At 46.2% G+C, this 13,619-nt stretch overlaps 1 protein-coding gene across 6 annotated transcripts in view; it reads right to left on the bottom strand.

Moving 5' to 3' along the window:
• The window catches only part of FEZ1 (fasciculation and elongation protein zeta 1), a 210,337-nt gene that overhangs the window by 11,286 nt on the left and 185,432 nt on the right, over window positions 1–13,619 (bottom strand). For 5 of the 6 annotated variants that reach the window (XM_014597850.3, XM_019492449.2, XM_059719844.1 and 2 more), the window contains one exon: window positions 3,689–3,754. The exons of the other annotated variant lie outside the window; for it this stretch is intronic. In XM_014597850.3, the coding sequence (XP_014453336.1) occupies window positions 3,689–3,754 (66 nt within the window). The remainder of the gene's footprint in view (window positions 1–3,688; window positions 3,755–13,619) is intronic. 6 annotated transcript variants of the gene reach the window in all.

Below are 13,619 nucleotides of genomic sequence, written 5' to 3'. Positions count from 1 at the left end.
TCCACCAACCCCTACACCCTCACCCGTTCTACCCGGGTGGTAATTCAGTTGTCTCTGCAATCTGCCTTTGAGCAGTAAAAAAAAAAAAAATGCTCCTTGGGTTTCTAGGTCTGGCCACTCAGTATCCCTGATAGGCCCGGTTGTACCTCGCCTGGCTGGCACCTGGCACAGACCTGCCAGTAATCCTAGCCAGTCTTTTTCCTGGCTTATTGACCTGATAGTTGTAAACACACTATCTGGGGTGACTTTCCTCTCACCCTAATGACAAGGAAAACAAAAAAACACACTGGCACTTGTTCTGCCCTTATAGTCCCAACTTTGTGGTACACTTTTTATTCAGCCTTGCTATTAGGGTCTTTACAGTACCTTCTAACTGCCTCCCACAGTTTCTATTTATCTCTGGGCATTTCCCTCAGGGTTCTCTCCCCTGGCAGCTTCCTCCACAGAGTTGCTTCCCTTAAGCCCGGTCTCCCTTGCTTCCTCAGTGCCTCCGGCTCTCCCTGCCATCTCGCTGCCTGAGTCAGTCTCTTCCAGTTTCCTGTGTCACTCTTTTGCCTGCCCCACGTCTCTTTTTATCCTGGAGTTCTGGCTGACTCCCCCTCCCCTCCTGAAACACCGCGTGAAGAAGGAGCCCTGCGGGGTTCTTTGCAATACAGGTGGGGCCATTTTACTTCTCTGGGGCTCTTCTCTCTCCTCACAGGGTGCTGAAGGAATTGGCCAGTGTCATAGCTGAGCCACTGGCATGGCTGTTTGAGAACCCATGGTGCTTTGGCCAGGTCCCTGATGATTGGAAAAGGGCCAATGTGGTGCCCATTTTTAAGAAGGGGAGAAGGCATGAGCTGGGTAACTTTAGGCCAGTCAGTCTTACCTGTATCCTTGGGAAAATACTGGGAAAAAAATCATCAAAAAGCATATATGTGGAGGCCCAGCTGGGGAAACAATGCTGAAAGGAAACCAGCATGGGTTCATCACAGGTAGATCCTACCTGACAAAATTTATAGCTTTTTATGACCAGGTCACACACTGCCTTGACACAGGAGCTGAGGCTGATGTCATCTACCTGGACTTTAAGAAGGTCTTCAACACAGTTTCACATCCTATTCTCATAGGGAAGCTAGCAGGCTGTGGAGTGGATGCTTACACAGTCAGGTGGGTGGCCAACTGGCTTAGGGACCACACCCAGAGAGTGGTGGTGGATGGGTCGTTCTCCGCCTGGAAGGAGGTGGGCATTGGGGTCCCACAGCGTTCAGTCCTTGGACAGGTGTTATTTAATATCTTCATCAGTGATTTGGATGAGGGTGTGGAGAGCACCCTCTCCAAGTTCACAGATGATACCAAGTTATGGGGCAAAGTTAATGCACCCGAGGGCAGGGAGCAGATACAGGCTGATCTGGACAGGTTGGATAAACGGGCAGAACAAAATAGGATGCAATTCAACAAAGATAAATGCAAGGTGCTCCACCTAGGGAGGAGGAATCCCCAGCACACCTATAGGTTGGAAGATGACCTCCTCAGCAGCTCTGAGGCTGAGAGGGATCTTGGAGTCATAGTTGACTCCAAGATGAACATGAGCCGACAGTGTAACAAAACCATCAACAAGACCATTAGCATCTTATCGTACATTAGTAGATGCATGACCAACAGATCAAGGGAGGTGATGCTCCCCCTCTATGCGGCATTGGTCAGGCTGCAGTTGGAGTACTGTGTCCAGTTTTGGGCGCTGTACTTCAAGAGGGACACGGAGATTCTGGAGAGGGTTCAGAGGAGGGCCACTCACATGATTAGTGGCCTCCGTGAAAGACCCTATGAGGGGAGGTTGAGGGATCTGGATCTCTTCAGCCTTCACAAAAGACATCGGAGAGGAGACCTTGTACCCGTCTATAAGTTTATCAAGGGAGGACAACAGGGAATTGGAGATGCACTATTTACCAGAGCACCCCTAGGAGTAACTAGGAATAATGGGTGCAAACTAGTGGACAGCAGATTCAGGTTAGACATCAGGAAGAAATTTTTTATAGTAAGGGTGGCCAGAATCTGGAATTGGCTTCCAAGAGAGGTAGTTCTATCACCTAACTTGGAGGTCTTCAAGAGGGGGCTTGATAGATACCTGGCTGGGGTCATCTGACCTCAGCCCTCTTTTCTGCCAGGGGCAGGGGGTCGGACATGATGATCCTTTCTGGTCTCTTCGAACTCTACAATCTATGAATCTATGAACCACCCATCCTAGCCTTCAAACAAACACTGAACCTTGCTAACTTCATCACTAGAAGCAAACTTCCTACAGCCCCAAACACACCGAATGGATCCAGACAACGCCATGACAAGAAATGTAAAACCTGCCAACATATCTCCACTGCCCCCACAATTACTACACCCCCCCAAGAGAGCCATCAGCATTCCTGGATCGTATAGCTGCACCTCCTGAAATGTAATATACATCATCCAAGCACCAAATGCCCTGATGGAAAATATGTAGGAGAGACCAAACAACAACTGGGCACCAGAATGAATGCACACGGGTAATCGATTAAAGACTAGGGTGCCTTCACCCTATTACCTGTGAGGGCACATTTCTCACAAGAAAACCACTCTGTCTCCAATCACTCAGTTCTAATCCTCAAAGGGAATTTACAAATACTTTCACAGATGAGCCAATGAACTTCACTTCATCAACCTCTTGGATACAAAAAATCATAACAGCTGGATTTATTTCTTGCTGGGGTCACTTGATCCCAGCTCATTTCTCACTTATGGTGTGGGGGATGGACCCGATGATCTCTTGAGGTCCCTTCTAGCCCCTAGTGTGTATGAAATAGATAAAATCATGGACTAAATACAGACTTTGGATTTATGACACGTTATAACCTACCCAACATCTGACTCCCCAGGTATGTCTCCATTATTTACCAGCTACATTCATTCCCCTGCCCCCCTAGCCTGTCTCTCACCCACTGACTCCTCAGTTTACATCTTCACTGACTGCCTTTCCTGCATGCACAACAGCCTCTGGCCTCTTTACTATTCACTCCATCCAGGAAGAGCACACACCAACTGCAGATGCTTCCTCAGCCTGATGAAGGGTATTTATATCTGAAAGCTTGCTAAGAAGAATTTTTCCAACTATTTGAGTTGGTCTAGTAAAAAATATCAGATTTACCCGAAGAACCTTGTCTGCCTAAACTAAAAAAGGACTCTTCCCTACAATGATTTTGCAATGATTCTGTCAATTCATTTGCAGTAATATGTATTGAACAGTAAAGAAGGGAACTACTTAAACATGCTTTTATTTAAGTGGGCTATTGAGTAATTTCTTTTAATTCATGGCAATTAAGCATATTCCAAAGTAAAAGAGTACAAAATAATTCAGTTAAAATTTAATTGTTGAACATGATAATTAATTATTTCTATTAAATGCTCATAAAATATTTAAAAATTACATGCCTGAGTAATTAAACTAATAATGTAAAGCATTTGGAATTAATTTTTTTCTTTCTCAGTTGCTTTGTAATGCGAGAGAACTTACAAAAGGAAAGACTTATGGTGTGAGCCAAGGCCTGCTCCATGCAGCAACACTGTGTTCCCCACTCTGCATCATACAAGGCTCCTGGCATAACTGCTGTAAAATCATTGAGCTATGATGTTTGCAAAATTTACTCTGTTTTAATTATTTACTTATATATTTTTTTACCTTTTAAAATGTAATCCGTTAGCAATGTAGGGACCTTTTCGTTATCCTCCTTCATTGCAAAAAGAACTGCAAAGAAAGAAAACAATAATGAATGACCCTTGAAAGGCAAATGCAGTTCATGGCTTCAGTTACATGCCAACAACTTACTCTCAGCCAGGGCCAGGAAAGAGAGCTATGAGACCCTCAGCCAGGGCCAGGAAATAGAGCAATGAGACCCTATTCTTTCACCACAGGGCACAAATAATTTCCATTTAAATTAATAAGGGCTACTCATATCCTCCAGGTGTGTGTGTGTGTGTGTGTGTCTATGTACATGTGAATGAGCCCTTGCACTGTGAAACTGTACAAACATGCTGTGAAACTATTAACAGTTGAGGAATTTGTACAGTAAGCATGAAGCAACTCACAGAAGCTCTGAGTTGTTTCCCAAATCTACTACCATGTTATTGTACATGAAGTGCCTATTAAAAACAAAAAACAACAAAACATCGTAAGATACTTAAGATACTGAACAATAGATTGGCACTGTCCCTTGAGGCCCAAGAAGGAATAATTTGCAATGTTCTGCCAACAGCTTATGTTCAACAAAGATCATATTAGTTTTCTCAGTGTAATTAGTGTAAGGTAAATCTACAAGGAAAACAAAGTATAATATAGGAATATGAGATGGCCAGTGTTTATCTTGTCTCTAGTGGTGGAAGAACATGCTTACTCCACAGAAATTTACTGTGGTGTGTACTCTGGAAAAAATTTACTTTGGATTTGTGGTGGATATGCAACCACATGTTGTCTAGATACTCTGGAGCAGGTTGTCGCTATTACTATGTCCTGCCCGGAGACATCAGATGAGCAAGTATCTCAGCATGACTTGTGGCTATCCTTTCCCAGTACCTTCTGGGATAATTATTGCTGTGTGCTTTGGGGATTTTGAGTCCAAGCAGTCTGGTCCTCTATGTTCATTGTTTATGCTGGTTAGTTGCCTGTTCGAAAAAAAAGAGATGAGGTTTCTCTTGATATAACATCCTTAGAAAATCCGTGGGATGAAGAATAAGAAAAATAGTCTTCTCTAAGCATTACGGTCTTGTTTTGGTCCTTACTGGTTTGGTGCAGCAATTGTGAGAGCACTTTGTCAATGTTATCTGCTTGAATGTTTTTCTTGGAGTTACTTTTCCATGGACAGGAGAGATGAAAAATTGTGAAACAATTTTTAAGGACATACACACTGGATCATTCAGCAATGCTATTTTCTGGTGCTGAGTTTGGGGAGGAAGAGGACATTGTGCAAACCATGCCATTGCTTGGGCAAAAATATGCTTTAGAATAGCAGGTGCTAGAAAAGGGACTTATGCAACAGGATAGTGCTCCAGACATGGGACAATTGACATCAGAATTTCATAAGAAAGACCACTGACCCTAGAGGTAAACCTGGAGTTCTGGAGGAAGACTAGAAACATGAGGGCTCCTTTATCTGTGAAGAAATGGGTTGTGATTTTCATCTAGAAAGCCAACCCAAACTGTCACCAGTCTTTGGCCAGTTAGGCATGGGGAATTAACTGCTGGCAAGGCCATGCAGTTGATATGCACTAGGCACTTCTACATATGCATTTACTCTGGATTAGATTTACTGAGCAGTAAGATACTGCACAGTGGGGACATCTACACATGCCCCTATGCACCATTGTTACTGAGCTGTCATTTAGTACTTACTTTTGGCACAGTAACAGTCTATACTGTGCTGTGCTGGTGGCGCATGGTTATTTTTAGTCATTGCATCATTGTAGCGACATGCTATAGTGAAGGAGTGTATTGCTATGGTGACATAGCTGCAGCATCACAGCTTGTGCTCATCAATACTACGTCACTGTAGCGCATTGCTACCATGACATTGTGCAGTGTTTCCCAACCAGTGTCACGGCACAAAAGTGTGCCATCAAGAATGAACAGGTGTGCTGTGGAATTTTGTGGTGGCAATGAGCTATAATGAACTACAATAGGTATAAGGATGGGAAATGCCTTAACAGCTGTGCCATGAAAATTTTTTATTAATGTAAGTGTTCATTGGGCTGAAAAATGTTGAGAAACACTGAGGTAGTGTCATATGTAAATGTGCCTACTACGGTTTTTGGGGTAGGTGCAGGGTTCAGGGAGAAAATTTGCCCCCAGGTCCCTGTAGCTCTGCAATGTGCCCTTGTGGCTACCAGGAGGAGCTCCAGGCTCTAGCTGCAGCTGCTAGCACCTGGCAGCCCTCTTTAAAAGCCAGCCCTGCTTTCTTCTCTTTAGGCAGCCTCTTCCTTGCTTAGGAGCAGTGTGGCAAGCACAGAGGCAGCATGTGGCAGATTTCTCTGTGCCCACTCTGCCTCTGCATGCTATGGCTGCCCCAGTGCCTGGCCCTGGCAGCAACAACCAGCATCCTGGGATTCTACTGGCCACTATGATCACCCTGCTAGCCTGCCATGCTGACTGTCACCTGGCCCATGGCTGGCTCACCCCACCCAGCTTCCCCACAACCAGGGACTGCCTACATGCCCGCAGCATACCATCCCAGGGTTGCCACCACTGCCACAAAGCTGCTGCTACCAAGGACACTGATGAGGGGCTCCACATCGTCCTTTTGGGCCTCCATCACTGACACCTCTGAGACCACCACGCCAGCAAGCGTTGGCAGGGGCACATTTTCCAACAGACCTGGGACAATGAACAGTGGCTGGATGCTTTCTGGGTACCCAGGCCACCTTCTGGGATCGCCACAAGATCCTACCACTCTTCTGCCCCCGCTCTGGACCATACTATCACTGCCGTAAGATCCCACGTCCAGAGCAGTTCCCTGCCCAGCTACATGCTCTGCCAGCACTGCTGAAGCTGGTCTCCATGGAAACCATGGCCCCATGCTATCACGTCTCCACCACTCTATGGAGACCAGCTGCAGCAACATGGGCAGGGGCTGTTGGGAAAGGGACTTCAGCAAAGATTCAGAGAGCTTTGATGATTTGGGCAGTCCCCAGTGGCTGCAGCAGGGAGATGCAGATGACTCTGAGCTGCTAAGTACTAGGGGTGGGGGAGGGGACCATGGGGGGACCCCTGCAAGCCGCCCGACCCCTCCACTCCCTCAATCCTTTTGACCCCCTGCTCTCCCAGCCCTTCATGGCTGCCCCACGCACCCCAGCTTCTGGCCCTTTAAAGAAAAGGTGATGCAGTAGCTTTGCCATTGTAGCTTTGCAGTACTGCTTTGCCATTGCAGTAGCACAGTCAATGTCTTGTGTAGATGCAGTCACAGTGGATATTTGTGTTATATTCTTTCACCTCTCTACCTCCACAGATGCTACTGAATAAACATCAGTGTCTGTGTGTGGTTGAAAATTTTCTCTATTCTTTCTTACATTCTCAAACTTTTCACATTCTGAGCTGCATACTCGATTGACAACACAGGGTGAGAGAAACAGATTAAACAGGTTAGTAAAATAGTCAGTACCTAATGAAATCTCTCTCTAATCTTAGGGAGGAGGTACGGATTTGTGGGATATTTTATGTGACTTCAAAGGGCCATTTATACACATGTAATGTCCACTGTGATTAGCTTTGTTTAACTATGTTTTTTGTTATGGCAAATGGACTAAAAGCATCACCTCAAAATCCTTGCCCCTCACAATTTTCTTGATCATCATAGCTACAGCATCCCTTCAATATACTACCATCACCTCTAAACCAACTTATCATGCAATCTTGCACAAACGGGTTACCTGATAAAATCCTTGGAGGCAATAACTCCTCCACAATTGCAAATAACATCCTAGAAATAATATGCAACAGCAGTGATTCTCAATCAGAGTTTCATGGCACTCTGGGTGTGCCTTGAGATACTTTCATGGGTGCTACAAGATGTAAGCTCTGTAAATTGTGGAAACATGATTCAACAAGATAACCCCAGAGATTCCAAATAGGAATTTATTATATTCAAAGCATTCTGACCTGTTCTGATCTTTCTGAGTTCTTTGCAACAAACTAATTGTTTTATGATCTTTCAGTAGTAAAAAATGAGTGAAAATTAGGAGCTGGCATTTTCCAAGGTTTGTCTTGGGGACTATTGAGAGGTGCCTTGAGTCTGAAAAGATTGAGAACCATTGCTTTACAGGATTATATCTGCTCATGTGGACTAAAAACAGAAAAGAGGAGGAGGAAAAATCCATTCCTTTCTTATCAATGCAGAAAAAGCAGTTTTTCTCCTAAAGCCAAACTGAACAAGAAGCTTTAGTAAATGTAAATCTTACAGTAGACAACCACTTGACTTAAAAGTAGCTTTCAGTGGATCATTAGCTACAAGAGATGCTTTACTGATCAGTAAGTATGATCCTCTAAACATGAATACACTTCTTACTACCCAGTAAACTGTTATAATCATGATTAAATTTGCTCCCTGTAAATGCAAGTAGGAAATATACTCAGAATTAGTTACTGTGCAATAGTGCTCATGTAGACACCTGACATGACCTGGAGCAAATCCACTCCTGGTCAGCTAGCCATATGTGGGTGAGAGATTGCCTCCTGCTCTGGAAGATGCCTGCTGCTAAGGCAGGCACTGCCACCAGAGCCCAGGCAGGGACTATGTCCCCCTGCCCCAGCAGCAGGGAGCTCCCAGCCCCCTGCTCCAAGGTTGCAGTTGGGAAGCAGGGACAGAGAGAACCTTATCTCACAGACCCTGCTTTGCCATTGCAATCAGGTAGCTGGGGGCTTAGATATCCTTATTTCTCAGCTGGAGCTCCATGGTCATGGGCCTCAACCTGGAAGATTCTTCTCTCCCAGTGCCAGCTCCCTGGCTTGCTTCTAGTTGCTCCTCCAGTTGATTGGGGCAGGGGGATGGGACATGCGCCTTCCCTGCAGCTCTTTCCAAGTCCCCTGCCCCTGAGTGGGGAGCTGGGGCCAGGAGATCCCTGGTGCTAGGGCAGTGGGACATTGTCCCTGCCCTGGCAGCAGGCAGCCATGTGGGGCAGGGAGCAACATCTCAGCCCTGGCCAAGAAAGAGCTGTCTCCTGGCCTGGTGCTCCCTGCCAGTAGCCTGTGTGAAGTGGCTAGTATTTGCTTTAGCTTTGGATTCAGCCGATTCAGGGGACAGAGATTCAATTCAGTGATTCGAATCACTGTCCTGAATCAATTCAGGCAAATCTGATTCAGAGATTCAGCTGCTGCCAAATCAGTCGTATCTCTGAATTGCACAGGCCCCATCTTCTGCCCGCTCTCCCAGCTCCGGCAATGGCTGCCCCACCCACCCCAGCTCCTGGCACTTTGGAAAAAAAAAAAGCCCCCACTCACTGAGTGCTGCCAGGTGGGGGGACAATCCCTGCTGTCCCCCACTGTCCCATGCTACATGGGGGGCTCTGCCATGAGACCCCTGAACCACCCTGCTCTCCTAGCCCCTCCTCCCCAATGAATGCCCTGCCTGCCCCAGCTCCTGAATGCTTCTGCATGAAGAGTGTTGTGGGGACAACCATGGATTGCACCAGTCAGGCAAGCTCTGCTGCATGTGCCTCCATCTCCCCCACCCTCCCCTCACCCCAGTGGGTTCCAGGGGCCTACAGGCCATGGGGTGCAGGGAGTGGATTTTTCTTGTCACCCGTCCAGCTCCTGAATGCTTCTTCCCACCTACCCAAATCCCCATAAGGAGTTTTGTGAGTTGTTGCTGGGGTAGCGGGGGGATGCTGACCTGGCCCCACAACACCTCATAAAAAGTCCCTATGTGGCCCTGGGGCCCAAATAATTGCCCAGCTTTGGTCTAGAGTGTATTAGAGAGAGGAGGAGGGGGAAAGTATTTTTAAAGTAATGAGTAAGCAGGATGTATACCACCACAAATGGAAAAGAAAGGTGGGTACTGACCAGAGTGTGTCAACAACATGCTGCAGACAAGGTTGTTTAGGTAAATCCAATATCTTTTATTAGGCCAATTAAAATAGTTGGAAAAATCCTTCTTTGCAAGCTTTTGGGTACAAACACCCTTTGTCAGGCTGAGGAAGCATCTACAGTTGGTCTGTGCTCTTCCTGGATGGAACAGACAAGAAGCCAGAGGCCAGTATGTATGTGAACAAGCTGATCAGTGAAAATGCAAATTGAGACAGACAATGGCTGAGTGACAGGTTGGGATGGGGAAGAGGAATGCAGACCTGGTGATAATAGCATTCCAGGGATGTGGGCTCATAAACTGTAAGTTTTAAAGAGGCTTCTCTTGGCAAACAGGGTGCCTATAGATAAGTTTTAATGCTTCAGCAGCCTCCTGCCACCTTGTGTATCAGTGTCCCCATGCTTAAGAATGGCAGTGGAGGCACTCGAACTAAAGCTTGTTGAATGAACTTTAGTTCAAGCATCCCATTACCATTTTAAGCATGGGGACACTGATACAGGAGATGTGGCAGTGCTCTAAATACAGCAGCTCTTGGAACCACTCTAATTAAAGTGTTGTTCCCTTCTCCCACCACCACCTCCAGAAGACATGTAAAAGTACCCATAGGGTGTGTGTAGATGACATGGGCATTGATGTAGTGTGCCTGAAAATTTTAATGCAGCTTTTTTTTTGGTGTAGTGCGTTTTTGTTTGCACTACATGGAGTTCATGTTCGCACGAACAGTGCTTTCGAGTGAATTAAGCCTCATGTGTCATTCCCTGCAGATTTCAGTAGGGGGAGTCGAATACCAATTTACCCCCTGTAATCTCTTTACAGCAGGAGGCACATGTAAACCACTCAGCCTCCCCAGTCCCTCCCCCCGGAGTCTCACTGAGCAGTCCTGACTTTGACATTGGGGGTCTCCCCTGGGCACGGTCATGGTCACCCCAAAATCCTTGCCACTTGCACTCACCTATGCTCTGTTGGTCTGGTCTCTCTCCATCAGTATGCGATCCCAAAGGCCCCATCCCAATCCCAAAGACAAGCCACTTAAACCCTCCTTTCCCTTCCCATATCACCATGTTACAAATATAGCTGCTATGATAACTGCTATAATATCATAAAATATTCAGGGTTTAGAGTACTGGGTGGGTGGGTGGGCGTTTCTTGACGTCTGGTTGATTGGCAATTGCTTTCGATGGTGTTGGTGGTGGCAAGCTCTTCTGGCCTTTTTTTTCCTGGTTTTTTTTTTGGACTACATTTCCCAGCATTCCTGAGCTCATTGATCTTCATACAGTTTCAAAGAATCATAGAATCATAGAAGTAGGGTCGGAAGGAACCTGTAGATCTTCAAGTCTGACCCCCTGCCTGGGCAGGAGGAAAACTGGGCTGACGGGTCGTACTCAGAGGGTAGTGGTGGACGGGTCATATTCGACCTGGGGGGAAGTGGGCAGCGGAGTCCCGCTCTGGCACAAAAGCCCCATTGACCTGCATGGGGTTGACCTGGGGCCCAAAAGTCCCCATAGGCTTGTCTGGGGTTGACATTGTCCCTGGAAGCCCCCATAGGAATGCCTTGGGTTGACCTGGTTCCCGAAAGTCACTTCACTGAAAATGCTGCAGCTTAACTTTAACCATATACAACTTAACAATATAAACTATATACAAAATGTAAAAAAAAAAAAAAGTTTAAAAACTGCAAATTTGAAGATATTTCACTCTATTCTCCTCTTCACTATCTTTATTCATTACTGGTCTGGTTGCTGCCCCTGGGAAGTTCTTCCCATGAAAGTTTTATGAAAGGAGGGGGGAAAAGGAAGGAGAGGAAGAGGAGGGGGATTTGGAGCACAGTGGAAAAAACAGACTTTTGCGAATCCCCCTCCCCCGACACATACACACACACAAGGTTGGTGGGACATATTATCTAAATATCACCTGGAATGCTGCATATCGTGGGTGTCAGGTCTGGCAGGGAACATCCTGCCCCTAGACTTTTTTTGTCATGTTTCTGAAATGGAATGTGATGAAGTTCAGAAGGTTTACAATATTGAAGGAAGTCATGTAACCACTCACTCCAAAGTTTCAAAGTATTTGTAAAAAACTTACCATTATGGTGACGCTGCAGCTGTGTCAGGAACTATGTCCACTGCAGTAGCAGAATACAATGGGCAGGGGGGTGTGGGAGGAGGTGGAGGGTACATGGGGGGGCGGGGGGGAGGACAGGAGGGTACATGGGCGTGGGGAGGACATACACTATAGGTGGCGGGGGAGTGGAAGAATTAAGAGGGGGGTAGAAAATTAAGGGATTATTGGCCTCCCCCATTTTAAAACAATAATTGGTTTGAGCAGACCCGTCCTGACCTGAACTGCATCCTGTGAGGGAGGAGGGAGGAGTGGAGGAGGGTAAAAAGAACACACAGCGGCACCTACTGGCTAAAGGCAGGAACACAGCGCCCCTCGTGGTGAAGGGGATCAATTAGAAGTCTTTGGAGTCTCTGGCTGTTTGCACAAACAAATCCACAGTTGGAGCAGCATAACTGGAGAACTCCAGAAATTAACACATCTCCAAGTACTGCTAGCTTAAGGCACTAAAAGGACTTTAGAGCAGTGGGAAATCCCGGGTCATGCAAACACAAATGCCACTGTGTTGCCATAAACAGGAAATATTTCATCTACACATGCCCCTAGTGTCTATATTTTATCATGGAAAGATATGCTTATGCAGTTACAAATGCAGCTCTCTTATTTAAAGGGATGTATCATTCAGCTGCTGCTGGTATTTGGAAGAGACACTTTGAATACCAACTGTTCTGCCTACCCAAAATCTAGCTAGCAGGGGAAAAGTACCTGACAGTAATTTGCTGTTTTTAATTGACATTTATATGCTACCTTTGATGGGATCCACCTGATGAAGAGAGGGAGTAGCCTTTTTGCAGAGAGGATCACTAACCTAGTGAGGAGGGTTTTAAACTAGGTTCACCAGGGGATAGAGACCAAAGCCCTGAAGCAAGTGAGGAAGTAGGAGACCTGGAAGAAGAGCAAGCAGGAGGGGGAAACACGGCAGGTGTTCTTATACTTCCTAGGTACCTGTACACAAATGCATGGATCCTGGGAAACAAGAAGGAAGAATTGGAAGTCCTTGCACAGTCATGGATGGCTACAAACTGTTCACGAAGGACAGGTCAGGAAGAAGAGAAGGAGGAGTTGCACTTTATGTAAAAGAGCCATATGATTGCTCAGAGCTTCAGTAGGAAACTGAAGTTGGCCGATTGAAAGTCTGTGGGTTAAGGCTAGAGGGAAGAGCAACAAGGGCGATGTTGTAGTGGGTGTCTGCTATAAACCACCAGACCAGGAGGAAGTGTTGGGTGAGGCCTTCTTCAAACACCTAGCAGAAGTTTCCCGATTACAAGCCCTCGTTCTCAGGAGGGATTTCAATCACCCTGACATCTGCTGGGCAGTCAATACAGCAGTGCACAGGCAATCCAGGAAGTTTTTGGAGACTGTTTGGGACAACTTCTTGGTACAAGCGCTGGAGCGGCCAACTAGGGACCATGCTCTTTTTGCTCTGCTGCTCATAAACAGGGAAGAATTGATGGGGAATGTGGGAGTGGATGGCGACTGGGGCAGCAGTAACCACAAGATGATTGATTTCAGGATCCTGAGGAAAGTAAGGAAGAAGAGCAGCTGAGTAATGACTCTGGACTTCAGAAAAGCAAACTTTGACTCACTCTGTGAACTCATGGGCAGGATCCCCTGAGAAGTCATTTTGAGAGACAGAAGATTCCAGGACAGCTGGATATACTTTAAAGAATCCTTACTGAGAGTGCAGGAACGAACCATCCCGATGTGTAGAAAGAATACCAACTATGGCAGAAGATCAGCTTGGCTTAGAAGGGACTCTTCAATAAAATACATCACAAAAAGGAAGTGTATAAGAAGTGCACGCTTGGACAAATAAATAGGGAGGAGTATAAGAGCATTGCTCAAGCATGCAGGGATGAAGTCAGGAAGGCCAAAGCACAACTGGAATTGCAGCTACTAAGGGATATGAAGGGTAACAGGAAGGGT

This window comes from Alligator mississippiensis, chromosome 16 (genome assembly GCF_030867095.1).
Source record: "Alligator mississippiensis isolate rAllMis1 chromosome 16, rAllMis1, whole genome shotgun sequence".
Taxonomy (NCBI): Eukaryota; Metazoa; Chordata; order Crocodylia; family Alligatoridae; genus Alligator; species Alligator mississippiensis.
Note: the sequence above shows the minus strand (reverse complement) of the source record. Positions and strands in the feature narration are given on the sequence as shown.